The sequence below is a fragment of the Typha latifolia genome, chromosome 4, assembly GCF_019914945.1.
Source record: "Typha latifolia isolate L0001 chromosome 4, TyphaL0001v2, whole genome shotgun sequence".
Classification (NCBI taxonomy): Eukaryota; Viridiplantae; Streptophyta; class Magnoliopsida; order Poales; family Typhaceae; genus Typha; species Typha latifolia.
Window position 1 is genome coordinate 9,975,364 of NC_133089.1, and position 22,062 is coordinate 9,997,425.

General features: G+C 36.7%; 1 protein-coding gene across 5 annotated transcripts in view; it reads left to right on the plus strand.

Moving 5' to 3' along the window:
• The first annotated feature begins 5,843 nt into the window (after positions 1 to 5,843).
• The window catches only part of LOC140786354 (uncharacterized), a 33,105-nt gene continuing 16,886 nt past the window's right edge, over positions 5,844 to 22,062 (plus strand). For 3 of the 5 annotated variants that reach the window (XM_073134710.1, XM_073134711.1, XM_073134712.1), the window contains exons 1-3: positions 5,844 to 6,229; positions 13,841 to 13,932; positions 20,359 to 20,506. In XM_073134710.1, the coding sequence (XP_072990811.1) occupies positions 6,131 to 6,229; positions 13,841 to 13,932; positions 20,359 to 20,506 (339 nt within the window). In that variant the 5' untranslated portion in view covers positions 5,844 to 6,130. Of the gene's footprint in view, positions 6,230 to 12,783; positions 13,037 to 13,840; positions 13,933 to 20,358; positions 20,507 to 22,062 lie in introns of all 5 variants that reach the window. The other 2 variants (XM_073134713.1, XM_073134714.1) reach the window with 2 other exon arrangements.

A 22,062-nucleotide genomic window follows, 5' to 3' on the forward strand; every position in this document is an offset into this window, starting at 1 on the left:
CAGTTTTGCTTTTGCCTCTAGCGAACCATTTGTACAAAGAACTATTGGAAGTAGTGATTCTTTTGATACACCAATACTGAATGAAGTAATATTAGAACATGATGACACCTTGCAATGTGGTGATGGCATGTTAAATTTAAACTAAGGGGCTTCTTCTAGGATAAAGAAGCAATATCAAAGTGGATCACGTAAACAAGGTAAGAAGAAAAGGTCGACCCCTAGTGATGATATATGCCAAAAATTGGCAGAAAGCCTTGTGGAAAGAAATAGAACAAGTGATAAAAATGCGAAATATAAGTTGAAGAAGATATTTTTTGAAAAGATGAAGTTTGAACAACATGCAAGCCAAATTTAGGACATTCAACTAATTATGTCTGTAGCATAGTAATTTCCTGGTATGGATATTAAGAAGATCATGTTTCTTTTAGAGACTTTGTTATAAGATGAGAATAGAGTAATTGTCAAGAGTCTACAATCTACATATTAAAAAAATGTTTGACACCACCATCTACCTCATCTACTCCACTACAATCTAGAAATATAGGCGCTAATTTGCACAACAACTTTACATTCAGTTTATGGATTAGATTGGCTTATGACATTCCTCTATTTATCTTGTCTCTGTAATAAACTTATTAGATGCTTATTAGTCTCTCTTAGCAATAAGAACTTATGTTGTTTTTCTCCGGTTATTAATACTGTGGGAATGTATATTATTATTTCTATTTGAAATATGCAAAAAAAAAATTATTATGTATGCAATGAGTTGTTTTACATACATGGTAAGTTGTTCACATATATATGAAAGTGATGGAAAAGTTTTATCCAATTAGATTGAAAGGATTATCCATTATGGATAAATATATTATTGATAAGATTAACGACGTCCCTAATGAGTAGTATTACTTTATCCCATCTATTATATTTTTATGATTATGATCGAGTCAAATTATGCACGGAGCTATAATCTTCCATCTTTTTAACGATGTTTATAATGCTATCTTCTTATTTGATAGTTTAGATTATATTTAAAACGACGGATTCATGAATTGCAGAAGGAAACATATGGATCAGCTTTACATGATTGTAGATGATATTATTTGTACAAGGCAAAAGATGTGTCACAATTGTGCTGAAATTTTAGAAGAATATGCTCAATGTTGTTTTATGAATATAGACTTATATGTAAGTTATTATTAATTTCTCATTTTTTACTTCCTACAATATATTTGAACTGAAACATTGTAGAGGTTTTGAGCATGAAGTAGGATCCAATGGTTAAACATTGTGTATCCGGTGCTCTTGAAGGTGGAAGCCTAAGGAAGTGTATTTATTGAATGATTTCATTGAATACAGCTTGATACGATCCAACCACATGAGTTAAGTCAGTCAAGTCAGTTGAGTCAAGTCGAGTCAAATTGACTTAGTTGCTTAGATTTATTTTATTACTTTAAATTTTAAATAAAATAGAAAACCAACATGTTAATTCGATCTACTAGGACTTTCTATAAATTTTCTTATTGTCTTTATATTTTATTATGTTGTTAGATGATATGTATCTTCGTAGGAGTATATGGTAACCCTAGATCTACCTTTAAGCACCGAAACCCTAACAACCATCCTCCACTATGAGCCACCCTACTACGTATGCTATTTCACTACCACCCTTGACCATCTGCCACCCTCTGAAGATCGTCGTAACATCGGATATTTATTGATCTATCTCATTAGGATCTACTTCCACTATTTTATCTTTAACTTTTTATCCCGATCTTCGATTTATGGCAAACCACAACCATTAGAACGCTAACTTTCAAGGCCACCACTAATAATATCATAATTTTCTTACTTCCCAATCAGTCCAAATATGGTTTGTAAGATTGGTATAAGAGTTGACATTCCTATGGGAGTTTCTCTGACACCTCTACTACCAGTAGCCACCGTCGACAATGAGCCATCGGCGTGGGCGAAGATATTTTTTAAATAATTTTCTAACGAGGTCGCTAGATCCATTGCAAAGAGCACTAAAAGGATGGGAAAGGCTATTCAAGCATAGTGGCAGCCTTCCTAACACAGTAGGCCACCCCGTGCTGCTAGTACCATCAACCATAGTGAAAACCGGCTAGCCATGGCCATCAATACCCAACCGTGATAGAGGGGATGAACCAATCCCAAACCATGGCCTCAACCCTTCTTCCGGTCGTGGTGAAGACCCCTCCAGCCCCTGCAGACCCTCCTGGGCACTATTACCATGCCGGAGCTGCTCGTAATAATGGCAATGGGTTGCCTTCTCTACTCACTGTGGAAGCTAGGCCCAAAAACCCTAGCTTTCGACTAATACCGATCGAACATCTATCGGCCCCAACTTCAACATTCAGTCCCTTCCACAAAATCGCCACACTTGAGCTAGGTCGACGATAGCCACTAGAGATGACCGTAAGACCGCTATCAACAGCCACTATCGCTATAGCCAACTTGTGGTTGGTGGCTGCAAAAATGATGCTCCCACTACCACCAATAGCCATGGCTCAGTTCCTCGGGATAGCTACCAACCAATGATGGCCATCGATGACTATCAGGTGGCCGAACCTAATGGCAATCACCATAGGGGGCTATCCCTTTATTGGGATGGCTTCATTGGGGATTCTTATCACCACCACTCTCCTATAGTGGGGCCAAGCATCCTTTGAGCAGCTATTGGGGGCCAGTGGACCCACTGGTGATGCACCATAGTCGCCACGATACTAGCTCAAGCTCGAGATTGATTTTGGCTTGCCACCACTACTCTTCACCATGGGGACTCGTCAGATAGCAATTGTCAGTGGCCAACCACCTTGCCTAGCTGCCACTGAGGCTATAGTGGCTGTGACGGCGGTCCCTAGGCCAAAATCCTATCTTTACCCTAAGGTTAGGGTTAAGGCAAGTGCATGGAGAAGATGAAGTGCGCGAATTTTGAGACAAGCTAAATTTTTGTGAATCAGTTTGACCACCTCGTGCGAACTAGTTTGAGGCCTATGTACATAACACCGAGCTTGAGTATGAGCCTGAGGATGACTGATGGAACGACTTGATGAGCCCGTGTCATTGGACTGAACCGAACCCGCATGCAGCTCGGGTGCGACATGAGTCGAACCCATAGGCCTATGACCCACGTGACCAACATTGATCACAAGGTCACTTGGCTAGCGATGACAGACTATATTTTGGGATCCAGGCTTGGACTATCAAGCTTGATTTTCCAAAATTCTCTAGAGGATACTTGCTGGACTGAACCTATCTAGCAAAGAAGTTCATCACGTATTATGGCACGTATGACCACTAGAAGGTCTAGCTAGCATCATTTCACTTGGAGGACGTTGTAATTAGGTGGTACAAATCGGCTGAGTGAACTCACCCATTCAAGTCTTGGTAGGACTTTGCTGATGTGATTTGTGCTAAGTTTTGTCCAACCTAATATGAGAAATTTCAGAGCATGTTAACTAAGCTGACTTAGTTAACAACAGCTTGAACTTACCAAGAAGAGTTAGTATGGATATGCAACTGAGTCACTAATTGGTCTAACTCGGCCCTGAAGAAGAATACCTTCATTAGTGGGCTTAGACCTGGCATTCATATTGATGTCAAGGCTTTGAGGCCCACTACTTTTGATAAGGCCTTCTCAATAATTGTTTTAATCATGGAATCTAAGTTGCATTAGTTGAACCAGATCTGTAAGGAGGGGAGAAAAAAGATGGCCTAAGCCTATGACCCACTATTTGTAAACTTTGTAGATGTTGACATTATTTGCTAAGGGCTATCGGCATGAAATTATTTTGTTTGTTGTTGTTGTTAATAAAAGGAGCCTTCATAATATACTGTTATTTCTTTGATGTGATTTTTAACATTTCTTTATTGTTTAATACTATTTGCTACTGTTATTTCTTTTTTATGTTGTTAAGCTTTCTTATTCTTATATCATTATTGATAGGTGTTATTAAGATTTGTTAAGAAATTTTGATTTCCTTTGAAAATCTAAAGCTTCTAATGTGGATATATCTTTAATTATGTTCCATTTTCTTCATGCATATTATCTCAGATGATGGATCACAGATATCTAGCAAGTTGACGTAATGTCTTATCCTTGCTTTACTTCTTTGAAGGTTGAGTATCAAAAATCTCTCTAGGGGTTACCTGTAATTCTCACTGTTACCTTTAATTGCAGCTGTGACTGCATCTTACAAGATATTTTGTTGAATTTGGTACAGCCATATGTAGCTAGCTATTCCAGAGGATTGGATTATGGTGCAGCTATTTTGGAGGAGTGGACTTAGATAATATTTGTTTTAATTCTTTTTCATAGAGGTAGTGCTTGTTGTCTAGTAATCCATTTATACTTTATTATGACAAGTATACATTTGTGGAGTTACAGTGTCTTGAAAGTTTGAATGATTAGTGCAATATCTAGTAACCTTGAAATAGTTTTGAATTTTGATGGCTAAGAATGTTTGACATTTGTCTCGTATAAAATTTTCTTATTTAGTACTTAAACAGAACATATATGCTGAATTAGAGAATATGTCATTGAATATAGTAAATATAGCTTGAAGAATTACTATATATACAGATTGTCAATTAAAAATTATTGGTTTTAGATGATTTAGTAACGGTTAACTATAAATTCTTGCACGAGTTGGATAACTTTGTTGTTTTTATATTATTTTTCAAGAATTTTGCTATAAATGTTTACTGTAAAGATCTTTTAGTTATATTTATATTAATATATATTATATAATTTCAAATATGACAATTTGATTTAATGGCCTAGATATAGGTATTGCACTAATTTCAAACATAATGTTTACCTACCTACTGGTGCATAATGCATATGTAGGCTCCGCTAGTAGGTGAGAAAAAGCATAATAATGTATGGTAATATAATGTTTGCTACACACATTGCATGTATATCTATAATATATTACTCTTTTCTTTGTCTATTCCATCAATCTATTTTTAATTAAATTAAAGGGTATTTTAATAATTTTATATTATTTATTTCTATTTATATCATATTAAAAATAATTATTATAACTTTATTGTAAAATACAAGTAAATATAAGATTAATAACTATTCCTAAAATAAATTCCTTATTTTATTAATAATAAATTATCCTATGCTATTCCTATTTCACTCTATTCTGCGTGTGGACACAGCTTACCATTTCATACTTGGGAATTGGGATTAACACCACATAACACATGGTCCCGTCCTTGGGCCTGGGAGGTAATCCGACACCATCTTGTAGGCCATGCGGAAGGGTTGAATCTCAGAATACGACGTACCAGATATTAATTCCATCATCTCTGTGTCTTGTGGCTATTTGGTTCATTATCTATGCTTTAAACAAGACTGCTACGTGAACCAAAGAAGTAGCAATTGACGAACTCAAGATGATGATGATGCTTCTATATATATATATATATATATATAATATTAATAATTAAATTGTGCTCCATTAATACCTTGTTAATTTGCATTCTAAATCTGCACCTAAAGTGATAATAGTATTTTTCTGTTACAATTATTTTATGTTAATGAATAAATAATTTAACTATTATGATACCACTTTATCCGTAAATCCGGTATAATAATGCTGCTTCAGCATGCATGTTCTACAAATAATTCAAACACTCCTACGTAAAAAAAGAAAAGGAAAAAAAAAACGGCGGTCAACATCTCGAGCAGTGGACTTGATCATCCATGCTTTTGTCCGTTCCTACGAAACCTACGGTCCATTCTCCGAAACGCAAGAAAAGACTACTCGAATCTAATCCAACGGTGCAGTTAAAACCAAGACGTTCTTTTCGTGGAGAAGAAATAAACACATTTTTCTGTACATGTCGCGACACGTCGCATTAACATCCAGACGAGAAAGAACAGAAAGACTGGAAGGAAGAACTTCTTTGCAGAAATGGACAGCTGCGAAGCGCATTTCTCGTTTTTGTTGTCAAGTCTCCGGCTGCGCTCCAAGAACGAGAAAAAGACGGAGAAAAACCCTGACAATCTCGTAGGAATTGAACTCCCGACTCAATCGGATCCGGCCGCCTCCTGCCTCACTTTGGGAGCTCGGGTTTAATAGTGGGGCGGGAGGAGATGAGGCGGGTCGGGAAGGCGGATTCTCCAGGGGTGGTGAGGGTAAGCGACTCCTCACCCGAGTCCAGCTTCCGCGAGCTCGACGACGTCTTCTTGCAGGTACTGTGGCTTGGAAGATGATCCTCTGAGTAATTTGTCATTATTTTGTGATTGGATTTGGACTGTTCTCCTTACTTGCTTTTGTGTTTGAGGAACTTGTTCTTGATAGGGGTAGTATTAGATTGATCGGTTGTATGGAGATAGTGTGAGAGTAAGTTGGTGGGCTTAGATTGATGCTTATAGATTTCTTCCTTCCATTTAGGAAGTATTTTATTGGGAAGTGATGGAAGAATAAACCAGTAATGACTATTTTGAGCAAGATGATTTGTTGATAATTTTGGAGCATGCATGCAAAACAATTGAAGGGAGACGATGAATGTGAAATTTCGTAGCCTTTTCTCCCTCTTAAATCTTGGCGTCTGTAGGGGATTGTTATCCAATGTTGTATGAACACCAAAGATTCTGCAAATAAGTAGATAGTTTTAGCTTGTTAGATTCTTTCTTGATTTTTATGTGGTTATATATGAATTTAGCATGAAATTTTGAGGGTTGAGATTGTTGGTCGAAGATGACGACGTTGATGCAGCAAATTTAGGATATTTGATGATGACTGGATGACAATTTGCTGGGCTGAAGATGCCTAACTCGAGGTCGATGCCGAAGCACAAGAATTGGGCAAGAGTATCACATGAATTCACCCCTCATACCCTCAGGTTTGAGAGGAGAGATGGAAGGATCTACAGATCAATGGCATCTCTCTTGCAGTCCACATGCCACAAGCACCACAATAATACATAGGCATCCAAGAGGAGGGGTTTAGGTACAGAGAGACTTAAACTGAAGAGTCCTATCCTAATGTTATAAGGGGTACCACTAAGAAATAACCCTTAGGAGCATCTAATCTGATTCGCATAACAGAATTTACGCAGATAGTTGACAAAGTTCGCATCAAGTATAATCCAAAAATTAGTTACACATAATCATATTTTGTCGAGAACTCGTCAAAATTAACTTAAGAAACATATAGCACACCATAAATCATTTAAGGTTGTGGCTTGGCCACTGTTATTGCCCATGTACACTGCTTAACAAGGCAAAGCTACTTTAGGGATTATCATGTTATTACTTGACACTTCATATCTCTTGGCATTAAGATTTCAGTCTTGATTAATTAGCTTTTCCACAATTTTCATATCCTGCCATCATGGACAAAGCTCATTTGCTCGAAAAGAATCAGAAGCCATGATTAAGTTGATGATACAAGTTCTTGAAGAATGCAACAACCGAGGGATACCCTGAAGGGCATAATTGGTATTTAAAGATATAGGGAATCAATAATAAAAGAAAATGCTGGGGAACTGCTAGGAAAAAGGTTGTCTGTTCTGAAATATAGGTCATCACTAATGGGAAGAGGTAGTAGCCTGCCTGGAAAGAAGATTTGCCATTCCACTATATAATAGGGCCTATAGACTGACAGAAAAAAATTCTTCTCTCCTCTCTTTCTCTGTAAGGGGGATATTAAACTGTGAAAATGGGGACCATCTTCTAATGGCATTAGTATGCCAGGTTCTCCACTTATAGAGAATTTAGGCTGCATCAAGAACCCATGGAAGTAGAGTATTATCCTGGTCATTGACTATAACAGGAGGTAAGGTCCGTATCACAAGAGACTTCATATGTGACAGTGTCTAGAGATTTCTCATCAGGCTCGAAGAGTTTTACAACATGATCCCTTCAGGAACCATATTCCATCCAGATAACTACTAGAAATCTTGGTAAAATATTCTCTCTCTTTGTCTCTTGTCAAAATAGATTAATAAAACACAATTTTAATCTTCCAACATAATTGCTGGAAAAAAATTCTTCTGCCTAATATTATTAGACGTAATAGCATACCCATGTACTCTAAGGTGACATATTCCCAAATTTTCTTCTTATGGTTGAGAAATGTGGGCCATTAGATTATTTGACCAATATAAAAATTTCCAACTAGATATAGATATATTAAGCTATTATAGACCATAAAGTCTCTGTCACTATATTCAAGTGACTGAATTCGTTGTGCGGGACACATCAAAATAACCGAATAGATATGATATATATTGTTGTTGGATATTGTCACGAACTCATGACCTAAATTTGGAATTATGATCAGTCATGTAACCCCAATAGACTTGAGATACATGAAAGCCATAACAAATAAAAAATTTCAAATCTATAATATAAAAGAATTCAATATGAATCAAGTCAATAATCAATAAAACTCTAAAGGGGTAATAATGATAACCAAATTTGACAACCAATGTCTTCCCAAAATAAGGCAACAGATAGTTTTCAGATGGAACAAAAGCAACTCATACAACTAAAGGTAGAAGACGCAAATCCTAAGTAGAGATAGAGTCCCAGTGCACCATACTCATTTGCCATGCTAACTAGCATATGAAATATTAGGAAATTTTTTTTAAGTCAACAACTATAACTTAGTAAGTGAGGTGAATCCATCTAAAAGCTAATAAAATCCATAATCCATAAGTATTCGTTTAAAAATTTAAGGCTCAACAATTTATAATACACATATAACACTAAGCATGCTTATAATAAGAATAATAAGACACAAGTAATAATAATGTGAATAATAAGCTGATAACATGCTTAAGGTTTCATTCTATGGAACTTTTCAATCTCTATAAATGCCATTCTCATTTCGATCTGTGCCTATGGATTATTTTGAGATGATGCTTAAGTATTTTTTTCTTTGTAGTTGATCCTATTGGGGTCACCAAACGGCATCACTATGTAATTAATGCACTCTGACATCTTCTAAGAGTCACTAGGAGGTGTCGCTGTGTATTGAATGCCTATATTTTCTTTTACTGTTGACAGATATTAGGGTCACTTTAGAAGATTTTTGTTTAGTCTATGACTATTTCTTTGACCATGCCAGAGTTTTCTAAATGGATCATCATATGATTATGAATTATTTGCTTCTTGGATTTCAAGATAGATTTGAGTCACCACAGAAAAATGCATTAAGAACATCTAGCTTGCGTTCTAAAAGTCATATTTATTCATAACAAATTTTTCACTAGTCACTCATTCACTAGTGACTCATGATTCATATACTTTCTATTTGCACGGGGAATCGCAATGTACAAACAATAATATTGCACAAAGATAACATGATATTATAGTAACACAAAATATGAGACGAACAAAACATGTGAGTGAACCCTCACTTGTGGTCCACCTGGAATAACTCAAATCAATGATCTAGTATGAGTATAAATCTTCACCTTTACCCAATTACTTTAAATTAACACTATATATAATTTGTAAAATTTTTTACTAAATATATTTGGGCCAGAAGAAAGCCAAAGACTTAGGTTGATCCACACACTAGGCTAGCAGACTAGGCTAAGGCCCAAACCTAACAAATCGTTGAGCTCACCCGACCTTGAAACAACCCAGATTAGGAACAAGCTCAAACTATCTCCCTTGAAGGTTGTCATCCTCACTAACAACCAAGACCAGATAGGCCAATAGGTTTGCCACGACAGAGGCAACATATGCGAGGTGGGTGAGGGAGGTAAAGGCGACCGGCGGTAGAAAGGATATTGTCCATGCTTATGGCCATGGTGATTATCGATCTTGTAGCTAGAGTAACGGGGATCTCAAAGTGAAGAATCAAAAGCTTCAATATGATGAGGCAAACATGCTGAAAGGTTTAGTCATAGCTGAGATTGACAACAGCGATTAGATGCGAGTTGAGAAATTGACCCTTGGGAACCTACTTTCGTGGGTCGACAACTTCAGCGGTGACCTGAAGTTGTCGGCCCACGAAAATCCGCCGTCGAGGCTACAAATAAAAAAATGAAGTTGTAACTTTATTTATTCTATTAAATAACATATAGAAGAGGACTCACAAGCATACCTGATATGGTCCAAGTCTAAATTGAGCCTGAGTCTGATTTAGCTCGAGTTCCTGAATTGTAAAAATTTACAGTCTTCGCAGTTCAGGAAGAATAATTAGCATATATTCATATAGTATTCAAAAAAATATGAAACTAGATGGATTAGATCAATGGCGTCATTATCTATGTTTTTCATATTTGGACTTTCAATAGATTTAGATTCTAATCTAGGGTGGAATCACGATCAAATCCGAAGGAAAGACGAAAGTTGGATGTATAAGATTAATTTTTAGTTTGTTTTAGTCATCTTATGACTTACTCTATAAATAAGGCCTTATGGCTTGAATGACTTTCTTTCTTTCTATAATAGGTTAGCCTATCATAGCTACTGACTATCTACTTGCAAGGCCAACCCGTTTGCACTATCATCCAATCGAGAACCCTACCTATTACGAACCGATCTGAGTTGATCCGAAGCAAGGGGGTCTAGGTTTGTTAGATAGAGGAGGCCAACGGGTGGTGATGAATGTCGAAGGTGGTGGAACACGGTTGGGAGAAATGATGAGCGGTGGTGGTGGTGATAAAGGGAGATTAATTTACATCTACTACTAGAATACTTTTACTTTTACTCCTAAGATAGTCTAAGGCTAAAAGATAATCTCAACTCTTCAATGTATGCTTAGGATATAAGCTATAAGGCCTTATTTATAGAGAATAAAACAAAAGAGTCCTAAACCTAATAAGACACAAATTGATAAACTTAACTAAACTAGTTTCCATAGTTTCCTCGGATTGGTTCTCTGTTCCGCCCCAGATAGCGTTTGAATCACAAGAAGTTTCAAATATAGGAATTGTAGATAATGACATCATTGATCTTATACATCTAGTTTCATATTATTTGGACATCTCACGAATATTTGATAATTTTTTCCCAAAATTATACAAGTTCTAGCTTAGGATTCTAACTAAATCACATAAGCTAATAAAATAAATAAGGTAAATAGACTCGATATATCAAGCCCAATGTCCCCATGAGGCATTTCGGTCAAACCCAGATTACAAGCCCACCATGGTTCTTAGTTTTGGCTAATCTCGATCCCACCCTAAAACTAGTCTTTTCGGTGGGGTATCCACTAATCCGTATCAGCCAAGTTTTGGCTGTTTCGGTTGAAATGAACCAGATTAGCCAAGCGAAAGGGAGAAAATGAGGGGAGATAGCAAAGAAAGAAAGGGAGAAAGAGAGAGAAAAGAGTGAAGAGCTTATCGGACGTTGATGGAATTGTATCTACGTTGGAAGAGTTCGGTAGAGGTTGATGGAATTGTATCTACGTTGGAAGAGTTCGCTAGAGTTTGATGGAGTTGTATCTACGTCGGAACAGTTCATCGGACGTTGATGGAGCCAGATTTATGTTGGAGTAGTTTGCCAGACGTTGATGGAGCCGGATCTACATTGGAGAAGTTTGCGGAACGTTGATGGAGGTCGAAACTACGTTGAGAAACATCATTTAGAAGAGAGAGGGAGTAGGACTATAGGAGAGGAAGATGAGTGCGTAGGGGAGAGAGAGAGAGGGTAAGAGAGGAAGTGGGAGAGAGAGGAAGGGAGAAAAAGAGGGAGAGGTTGGGATCGAAGGTTTTTTGGATCCTGATATCAACTCTTGGCTGCATCAATGGTATCATCCCCTTCCCCAGCTCGCATGCATGCACTTGCCAAGCCTTATTGTGCACATGTCAAACTAGGAAAAAGATCTATAGCTTTGAAAGCTTGGTCTAGCCTTAGCCCTAGCACATTGGCAGCCTCCAGCCCATAGTCGCGGTCTAACCTAGGTAAGTACACCATAGCCTTGCTCATGGTTAGCAGTTGGCCTTTCTTAGCTGATCTCGATTACAACCTCATTGGTAGACTCTATTGCAACATACTAGTTGAGGTGAAGACGTCTCAACTTCGTTCTTTTGTGGGTGCTTTCAACTTAGCATGGGTGATGGAGGAGAAGCTTCAGGAGCCTCGGACAGTTTAAAAACCAAAATAGACATCTTGAGAATAAGGTGGTCGGAAGGGTGGTGGAATGATATGGTCCAAGGCTGAATTAATCCTAAGTCCAACTTAGCCCGAGTCCGTGAATTGCAAGAATTTACAGTTTGTACAATTCAGGGAGAATAATTAGTAGATATTCATATGATGTCAACAAAATATGAAACTAGATGGATTAGATCGGTGACGTCATCATCTATATTTTTTGTATTCAGACTTTCTACATATTCAAATTCTATCTAGGGCGGAATTGCGATCAAATCCGAGGGAGAGATGGAAGTGGGATGGATAAGATTAATTCTTAGTGTATTTTAGTTACCTTAGGGGTCTTACTTTATTTCTCTATAAATAAGGTCTTATGGCTTGTATTTTAGGTATCATCAGTGATAATTTGAGTTAGATTAATATTCTCCTTATCTCTATCATTTTGAGTTTTCTCACTCATTCATCCCTCTCAGCCCTAATCATCCCTTCCCCTTGCACGATTCTTTCTTTTCTTAGCCAATTGATCTTATCATAGTTGCTGGCCATCTACCCACAAGCCCAACTCCCTTGTATGCTGACCATCATCAAACTGAGAGCCCCACTAGCTGTCCTCCCTTCCTTAACTATCTCAAACATCTATCCACTGACCTCCCACTCGCTCACCCACCTGGTTCACATCAATATTGCAGGGTTGTCTTTGCTTGCTCCAGCGATGCCCCAACGATTAGATCCGATAACACACGCTCTTGCTGGGAGGAAGAAAAAGAAGACGAAATAGTAGCACAGAGAAAGAGGTTATGACATGAGGAGAAGAGGAGGATGCTAGTGTTTTATAGAGAAGAAAGTCTAATGTTTGCCCCAACAGCATTCGTGATGATTTTGGCAGGATTAGTTGTGATCGTGGAATGGGTCAGTTAAGGAAAGAAGAGAAGAAAGGAGAAGGCACGTGCATCGCATATGAACTTTCCTTAATCTTTTTATTTTTATTTTTTTATTTCTGATTTTTACAGATACTTTCTAGAGCATAACTATATACTTTATAAATTTGTAAACTTTTGTTGAGTGGTTCTACTAAGACAAAAACCTCGACCTTATTGATGAAATTTCACAAGTATAGAATCCTAGATTCTAGTGTTTTTGTAGCTATATACTTACCATTATGTATGCTTGGTCAGTACTGTTGATATGATTAATAAACTTTATATTATAAACTGTATATTGTGGCCAACATAACTCTTCATATAGTTGAACATATCTTGTTCTGCCAAAACCTACAAATTTAGCTAAAACTAATCTATATCCTGGAAATCTTGTGGCAGCATATGTAATCTGGATCATACTTTTAGTGGACCATTAAATTTATAATCAAAATCTGTTTGTTCTGTTCTCCATCTTATATTTCTATTGATTTTTTATTTCCATTTTGTTCAGTGGTATATCATGATAGAGCACTGGAGTTGTCATGGAAGAGCTTAGGTCATGCCTATGTAACTACTAGTTACATCACATCAAGACTTGGTTGAATAAACTCATTCTGTTTTCTCCCTTATCTCCTAATTTTAAGTCCTTCATATGCCCTATAATCCTAAGTAAATTTGTTATCTGGAGTGAGAAGTTTTTGGTTGACTAGTTTGCCTACTTGAGTGCATAAAGCGTCATCCCATTATTGTTGGGTCTTATAAGGTGATATTTGATCGAAGTTGCTATTTGTCAGCTGCTCATATAATTTGTTTTTTCATGCATTAGACTCAGGCAAGAATCTGGCTTGGGGAGGTTCTCCATCTTAGATTCAATGAAGAGACATCTGTTGCTGACCTTCTTGCTGATGGGGAACTACTGTATGCTTATTTTTCTCCTTGATCTTGTCCTATTATCAAGTGACTTTCTTCTAGTTTCAGTAATTTCAGTTAGTGTTGCTAGAATACTATGTTAACTGACAAACTATAGAATCTAAACTTTTAAAATAGTTGGTAAGTTAATATCAAGGTTCCCAGTATCGGGATCGGTATTGGCCGTCCAGAAAAACGATACGTATCGGCCGTTCGTATCGGATCGGACTATTTTTTAATTATATAAAATTTTAAATATTATTTAAAAATGCAGAAAAATTTTAAAAAAATTTTAAAAAAATAAGAAAACAAAAATTACTCACATATGAAGTCTAAAAACTTAAAAAAATATATTAAGTTACTCAAAATTTAAAACTTTGTTGAATACCGAGCTGGTTCTCGTAAATTTCTATAGTCTTCATCATCATAATCACTATAAGTTTATAAATATTGATGTCTGGGACCTGATGCTCCAAAAAGTAATTCCATCATACTAGTCATATTGTATGGATCTTGTTGTGTGACTTGCGTTTGAGGAGGATAATAATCAGCATTTAGATCTTGTGCCTGAGAATACTGAGGATACTAAGGATAATAACTAGCATATGGATCTTGTGATGGCTCCAAACAATAAATACTCAATGTACCATAATCATAGGAACCAAAATGCATCTCATGACGACGTCGCTGATATGTATATATATCCTCAGTTTCTCTGTCTTTACTCCTTATGCCTCCTTGACTTTCCTCAACAAATGTAGATGGAATAATCTCACTACCATATGTATCATCAGGACTATGACTAGTACTAGTAGGTATACTATCTTTCGCTGCTGAATGGCTTGTACTAGCCTCTGCCCTCGTCGTGGTCTCTCCCAGTATTTTATCTAACCATAGGTTATCTTTGTCATCTAATATCCTGTCCTCTATCTCTCTGATCCATGGAGTCAAGGGGTCTTCTTCATCAAAAACATGATTTAAATCAATCAGTTGTTCATTTTCTGCCTTTCTTCTTAAATTTCTCTCCCTCAATCTCATATTATAATGACAAAAAACTAACTTCTCCAATCTTTCCATTGTCAATCAGTTGCGTATTTTTATGTGGATTAAGGAGAAAGTAGTCCAATTTCTTTTACAGTGTGATGAAGACACAGTTTGACTTAAAATTTTCTTTGCTATTGTCGTCAAATTTGGTGTCTCCTCCCATCCATAAATAGACCACCATTCAGCTGGGGTGTTATGAGATATAGCTGCAGCAACTTTAGCAGTATTGAATTGCCCAACTCTCAATCTATATCTCTCCATCTGAAATCAGAAATATATTATTAGCTTATTGATTATATTGATTATTGAAAGTTAAAACTTGAAACAAATAATAATAAAATTATTTAATTGAATCATAACTTCTTTATCGCACAGGATTTGTTTATGAATATCGGGCTCAAGCTTGCTGATTACCTTTCTAACCCCCAATAAGACTTCACCATCATTATTGACATTTTTAGAGAATTAAAATCTTGGATTAAGAAAATACCCTATAAAAATTTAAAAATTGTAAGTATTCAAATTTTTTAAATATTCATAAATAAAAGTAAATTAAAACTTAAAACTTAAAAGTATGCTTACCAGCAGCGTGTATATCTCTATGTAGTTGTTTGTTCCATCTAGAATCAATCATCTTCCACCACTTCCCATAACTTTGGCTCACATTTTTTTTATTGATACTTTAGCTATGTCCATTGCCTCATATAAGAAACCCATCTCAGACTTGTCATCATTGTCTATAAGTCTTAATACTTTGACAAGAGGCCCAAAATGTATTTCCAAGAGCCATATTTTTCAAAATTTCACCTAAAGATTTATCTTTAGGTTTCATATTCTTAATTTTCATAGACCACTCCTGTGATGTAAACATCCGCATAATATCATCCTTGTAGCGCATGATGCTCTCCAAGGCTAAAAACTGAGTGGCAAATCTAGTGACGTCAGGTCTGATGATCTCCCTACCACCAGTCATCTGCCTGAGTAAATTAAGAACCCAACCATGGTTATATATAAAATTTGTTAATCTCTGACCTTCACATATGACCATGTCAATTTCAGGCTCTTTTGCAATATCCTCTAACATCAGATCAATACAATGTGCAACACATGGCGTCCAATATAAATGAGGTCTTTTAATTATCAGTAAATTTCCGGCAGCTTTATAATTTGCCCCATTATCAGTAACCACTTGGACTACTCTTTTTTCACCAATTTCTTGTACTACCTCATCCATCAATTGACAAATATAATCTGCATTTTTAAAATGAGCAGTAGCATCCACAGACTTTAAAAATATTGTCCCAATGCCAGAGTACACTAAGAAATTAATTATATTTCTTCTGTTTTGTGTACTCCACCCATCACACATCAGTGTACAACCAAATTCATCCCAATACCGTTTAGATGTCTCAATATAAGTATGAAGTTCATCTACCTCTGAGTCAAGATATTTAGTAGCAATATCATTTGAACTAGGAGGGGGAACACCAGGCCCTACTGATTGTATAGCATCCACTATAGTGTGATAGTAAGGGCTATCAGCTACATTGAAAGGAATATGGTTGTAGAAGAAAAATTTAGAGATAGCTCTATCAATGTGTTTCTTTGCATTTTTAATTCCTTTGAGAGCTGTCTTGATTGGAGTCTGTGTATGACCCTTTTTTTTTCTGAAGATATGTATCCATTGGTCCAATATTTTCAGACTCTGCTGTAACACCAGGAGTCCTATAGGTAGAACTGCTGCCCCCCATATTCTCTCTCTCCTCGTATATTAACTGATCTAGATCTCTGAAAGTTACCACCAGTGCTTCTTCTCATCTCTTCCTCTTCTCTATGCATATTTTTGCTCTCTTTTATTGCCCTCCTCATCTGTCTCTCCTCCTCATCCTCCTCACTTTGCTCACTACTATCATCATCAATCTGTATAAGATTATGCATCAATTTTTCACGAATCATTGACTCTTTGTTGTGCAGATTGTTTATCCTTCTTTTTGCCAATTAAATGAGCCAACATCTGCTTTTTAACTTCCAAAGACACTTGAGTGCAAGCTGCTACATTTTCTTGTCTTCCAGCTAAATATTCTTTCAAACAGTTGACACCACCACTTATTTCCTTTCCACACCAGTTGCATTTAATGCGCCTTTTATCTTGCCCAATAGTTGTCACGACCCGAAATAGGAATCATGACCGGCCCTGCATCTCAATATGCTTGAGATGCACGAAGCCTTATTAATACTCTCTACCTGTACGATGACAAAATAAATAAATAAAATGAGAATTTGCTTTATTAAATTTTATAACTAATTGCAATGAAGATAAAAAAAAATAATGTTAATATTTTTGAGTCTCTAAATTAAATAAGTAAAACTTCTAATCTAAAGCACAAAATCTAAGAGAGCGGAAAGGTAAATAGGTGAATCCTAAGTGGAGGTGGAGTCCGGGTACATCTCGCTCAGTCGCCCCGCTGACTATTACCTGAAATAAATAACAATACAAAAACAATAGAACCCGTGAGCCAACAATTATAGCTCAGTGAGTGGAATCCACTCGAAAACCAAATAAATTTTAATTCATATTAATGCTGAATAAATTAAACTAAAAGTAATAATATTCATCACAATATGCAATAGGCATGCTCTCTAAATAATAGCGATGATAACAATAGAGAGATGTCACAACTTGTAACCTTGCACGTTTTCAACATATTAACATCTTTTGATATTTATACTGTCATATGTCTCAATGGGTCTAAACCCTGTGGATCCACATCAACTAGAAGTCACCTCGAGATGACGCTCGAGACTTTTCTTCATAGTTGATCCGGTTACGGTCATCAGAGGGTATCACCCTGTGATTAACACACTCTGTCTTTTCCTCTAACCGTTAAAAAAATTTAGAGTCACCTAGGACTGTTCCCTAACCCCGCCAGAGTCACCTAAGAAAGTCACCGCAGTGATCTAATTTAGGACTTTCCCCTGGACTTCCAGATAGACTTGAGTCACCACGAAAAATCGCAAACGATTTATACTGGGACTGTTATCTAAGTCGTACCAATACTAGTCTCATTTTTCTTTTCACAAATTTCAATATTTGGACGAAGTATGGTGATGCACTGAATATAATAATTAAATGCACACAGGAAAATAAAACAATTAAATTTTCGCACGTACGGATGAAATAAATAATTAAATGCACACAGAAAATTTACATGGTCTGACAAAAATACGAAATACAATAAAATAAACATGTGAGTGAACCCACTCACCTGAGTCTAGGCAAGACAACCGAAATCTCAAATCTCTAGCTCACGTACTAAAAATCACCACCTTAAATAATAAATAACAATAACATTTTTAATTAAAACAATTATTAAAAATCTTTCTACAATTTAACCCAAGAATAATTAATTTGGGCTAAAATAAGCCCAAATCAGTTGGGCTGGGCTGTAGTTGGCTGCCCACCCAACTATTTTTTAAATGGATTGGGCCAAGGCCCAATCCAATTAAATAATGGAACCGGGTCGGGTTCCTTGGATTCAGATCCAACCCGACCTGAATCCAGACACTAAAAGGGAGAGAAAGAAAGAGAGGAAGAGGAAGACGCCGGCGGCCGCCGCAGCGAAGGTTCACCGGCCGCACCCTTAGCTCCCTAACACCCATACGGTGCTGCCGTCCTCGCGAGGTGGAGAACCCGCGAACGGTGGTCGATCCCATGACCGACGGCGACCGAAGCCACGAGAGCTCCAATGGTGACTGCCCACGGCACGAGGCCAACGGCAAGGTGCTTCCGGAGGTAGCGGCTGCGACTCGAAGCCGCCGTCCGGCCAGATTTGTCGATGAAGCCGATGAACCCCCAAATTAGGTATTTTCACTAAACCCTATTATTCTTAAATTAACTTTGAGGGGTGAGAGAAGGCTTACGAAGGAGTCACGTGGTGGTCTCCGCTAGCTCCGACGACGCTCCGGCAGGCCGATTCCACGTGACTCCGTCGGTAAAGGAGGAAGAAAAGAGAGAGGAGAGGACTGAGATCGTTAAGCAGGGAGAGAGAGAGAAGAGATTAGGGTTTAATTTATAGACTAAATGAGGATCAAATCTAATCCGATTCGGATTAGATGAAATCCCCCCCCCTTAACAGCGCCTCGTCGCGTGCTGGAGAGGGAGAGGGGAGGGGCTGCACGTGCATAGCGCGTGCACCCTCCTCTCATCCCCAATTTTTTTTTTTAATTCTAACAATAGTGTTACAATGTTGCCACCCAATGTCGGTATCATATGACTTCTCTTTTGGAGCCATTGATATTTTAGCTCTGCAAGACTGCAACTAAAAAACATAAACAAAAATCAAAATAAAATATAAAATAATTTAAAATTTATGAGGCATAATTGCATAAGCAGCACCAGGTGCTGCTGCAGCAGAGAAGCTGCTACTGCACTGCTGCAGCTGCTATACAAGGGGAAAAAAAACTGAAAAAAAAACTTACCGAAGGTCGCCGGAGATCGAGGTCGTCGAAGAACGTCGCCGGAGGTCGGTCGTCGAAGAACGTCGCCGGAGGTCAAAGTCACCGGAGAGACAGAGATCTACTTACTATTCAGTCGCTGGGGAGAAAGAGAGTAAGAGATCCATGAGAAAGAGAGAAAGAAAGAAAGAAAGAAAAGAGAGAAAGAGAGGAAAGGGATGGGGACATCAATTATTGATGCCCCCGAGTCGGATCCGGATCGGATCCGACCTGTTCCCACCCGTTTCGGTTGGGACGGCCGATCCCGCTCGGGATCGGCCGAAACTGGGAACCTTGGTTAATATGGCTTCAAAACAAAGGTCCCAAGTTCACATTTTGTCCTAGCCTAAACATACAAAACCTGTACCCATTCAATTTAAGTCCACTTATTGGGTTTATAATGTCTCAAAGTAGAGGTGAGTGAGAGTGTTAAAATATAAAATATAAAAATTACCAAACTGTAAGAACTTAAACTTTTAAAGCAGTTGATGAGTTAACACATTTTTCTTTTAACAGTTAAAAGTTTCTAATCATGACATGTCCATTATTTGATGAGTGAAATGATAAGTTAAGAGTTTTCGGTATAAAAAATCCAGTTTTCAAGTGATTGCTCAGTTAAGTAAATCAAAACTGCAACTGAGAATACTGTAATGATACAATTCATGGTACACAACAAAAATAATGCAGAAAGAAGGTAAAAGACCATAAGGGTAAGACTTTCACATATTGGAGTTAAATTTCATCGTTAGGAGTACTTGTTAAATGAGATGACAGCTGTCATACATGTACAAGTGAGGTTTTAGATTAGTACTATTCTTAGTGGTGCATAGATTACTAAATAATTAAAAAAAACATTTGTTCTTATTTATTGCTTACTTCTCTTTACATGGCCAACAGATTTCAAGTATCAAAAGTTGTATGGAAAATGCTGTTGAAAAAATATGCAGAACTGAAGCAGTCAAAAGTATACATCTACGAACGAACATCTTTTGGTAAGAGTGATGGAAGATACATGGCGTATCCTAAGGTTGACTCGTTCCTAAAGGTACAGTAATTTATTTGTTCATTTACTCACCCTTTTCTTAACAACTCCATGATTGAATGGCATGTCTTATTTGATGCCCCACTAGATCATTTATTTTACTAGTATTAGTCAATAGTCTTCTTTGTGAAAAGTTAATTGTCTTCATAAATACTCCATTAGATGGCTGAAAATAATAAGTATGGTGGTTTGCACCATAAACCAAGATAAATTATAATTTTGCATTCCTACCCATTTTAGTTTTTCTTTGCATTTTTACCTATTTCAGCTATAAATTGACCAAAATGCATTTACATCTATTAAGTGGACAAAGTCACATCACCTGCAACATTAAATGACAAAATCATATTACCTATTTTACCCATCTCTCTCTTTCTAATTTTATATTCACGAGGAAAAAGGAAAATATCCCTAAACTATTTTTTGGTACACAATGACTATGAATTATCAAAAATACTTCACCCCCTTAACGTCATAGACGGAATCAGAAAAATGACCAATTTGCTCCTCCATTTTGGTCAATATAAAATTTTCTTTTGAGTTGCATGTAACTTGCATGTGCATATAAGGGGGTAAATATGTCATATTTTTGTCACGTGACTATCACATGATAATTTATATATAGAAATAGTTAATAAAAATCTAACGAAAGCGACGGGGAGAGAGGTATTTTTCATAGTTTCTAGTTTCAGCCGATCCCGATCCGGGTTGGCTGGTTTCGGCCGTATAGGTGGCTGCTAGTAGCCACCTGCAGGCAGCTCTCAGCTGCTGTTGACAAGGGTGAGAGAGAGATGGAAAGATAGAAAGAAAGAGAAAGTGTAGAAAAGAATGGATACTTCAGACTAATAGTTAGAGGAATAGAAAAAAAGAAAGGAAGGAAGAGAGATTTTTAATATTTTTATTTTTAGGTTTTAAATGTGAGTAATTATTATTTCTTATTTTCTTATAATTTTTTCGAAATTTTTAGAAATTTTTCAACATTTTTCAATAATATTTAGAATTTTATTTAATTAAAATAATCCGATCCAATACGGGAGGCCGATACGGCCGATATGTATCGTCTTTCCGGACGGCCGATCCCGATCCCGATACCGATTTTTGGAACCTTGGTATTTTTGATAGTTTAGGTGGTCAATGTGTACTAAAAAATAGTTCCGTAAATCATTATTGGAAAATAATGGTAGTTCACTGGATGAAAATGAAATTAAACCTAAAATGTATAACCATAAGAATGGACTAAGGCAATATTTGTAAATTCCTTAGATATAGTTACAGATTTTATAAATATTCATCTTTAGGTTATGTAAATATTTATTATTTGGATTCCATTAGTAGTTATGGATTCTTTAGATATATTTGTAGATTCCTAGATATATTTAAGGAATCCATAGTTACTAATTTTAAAATCTATAATTAATTCTTCAAAATATTCATAATCAGTGACTAAAAAATCTAAAGTTAGTATGCACAAATCTAAAGATATGAACTATGGAATCAAGAGTTAGTATCATTGAAATCTATTATTGTCACTATATATAAGATTAAGTTCAACTACATAA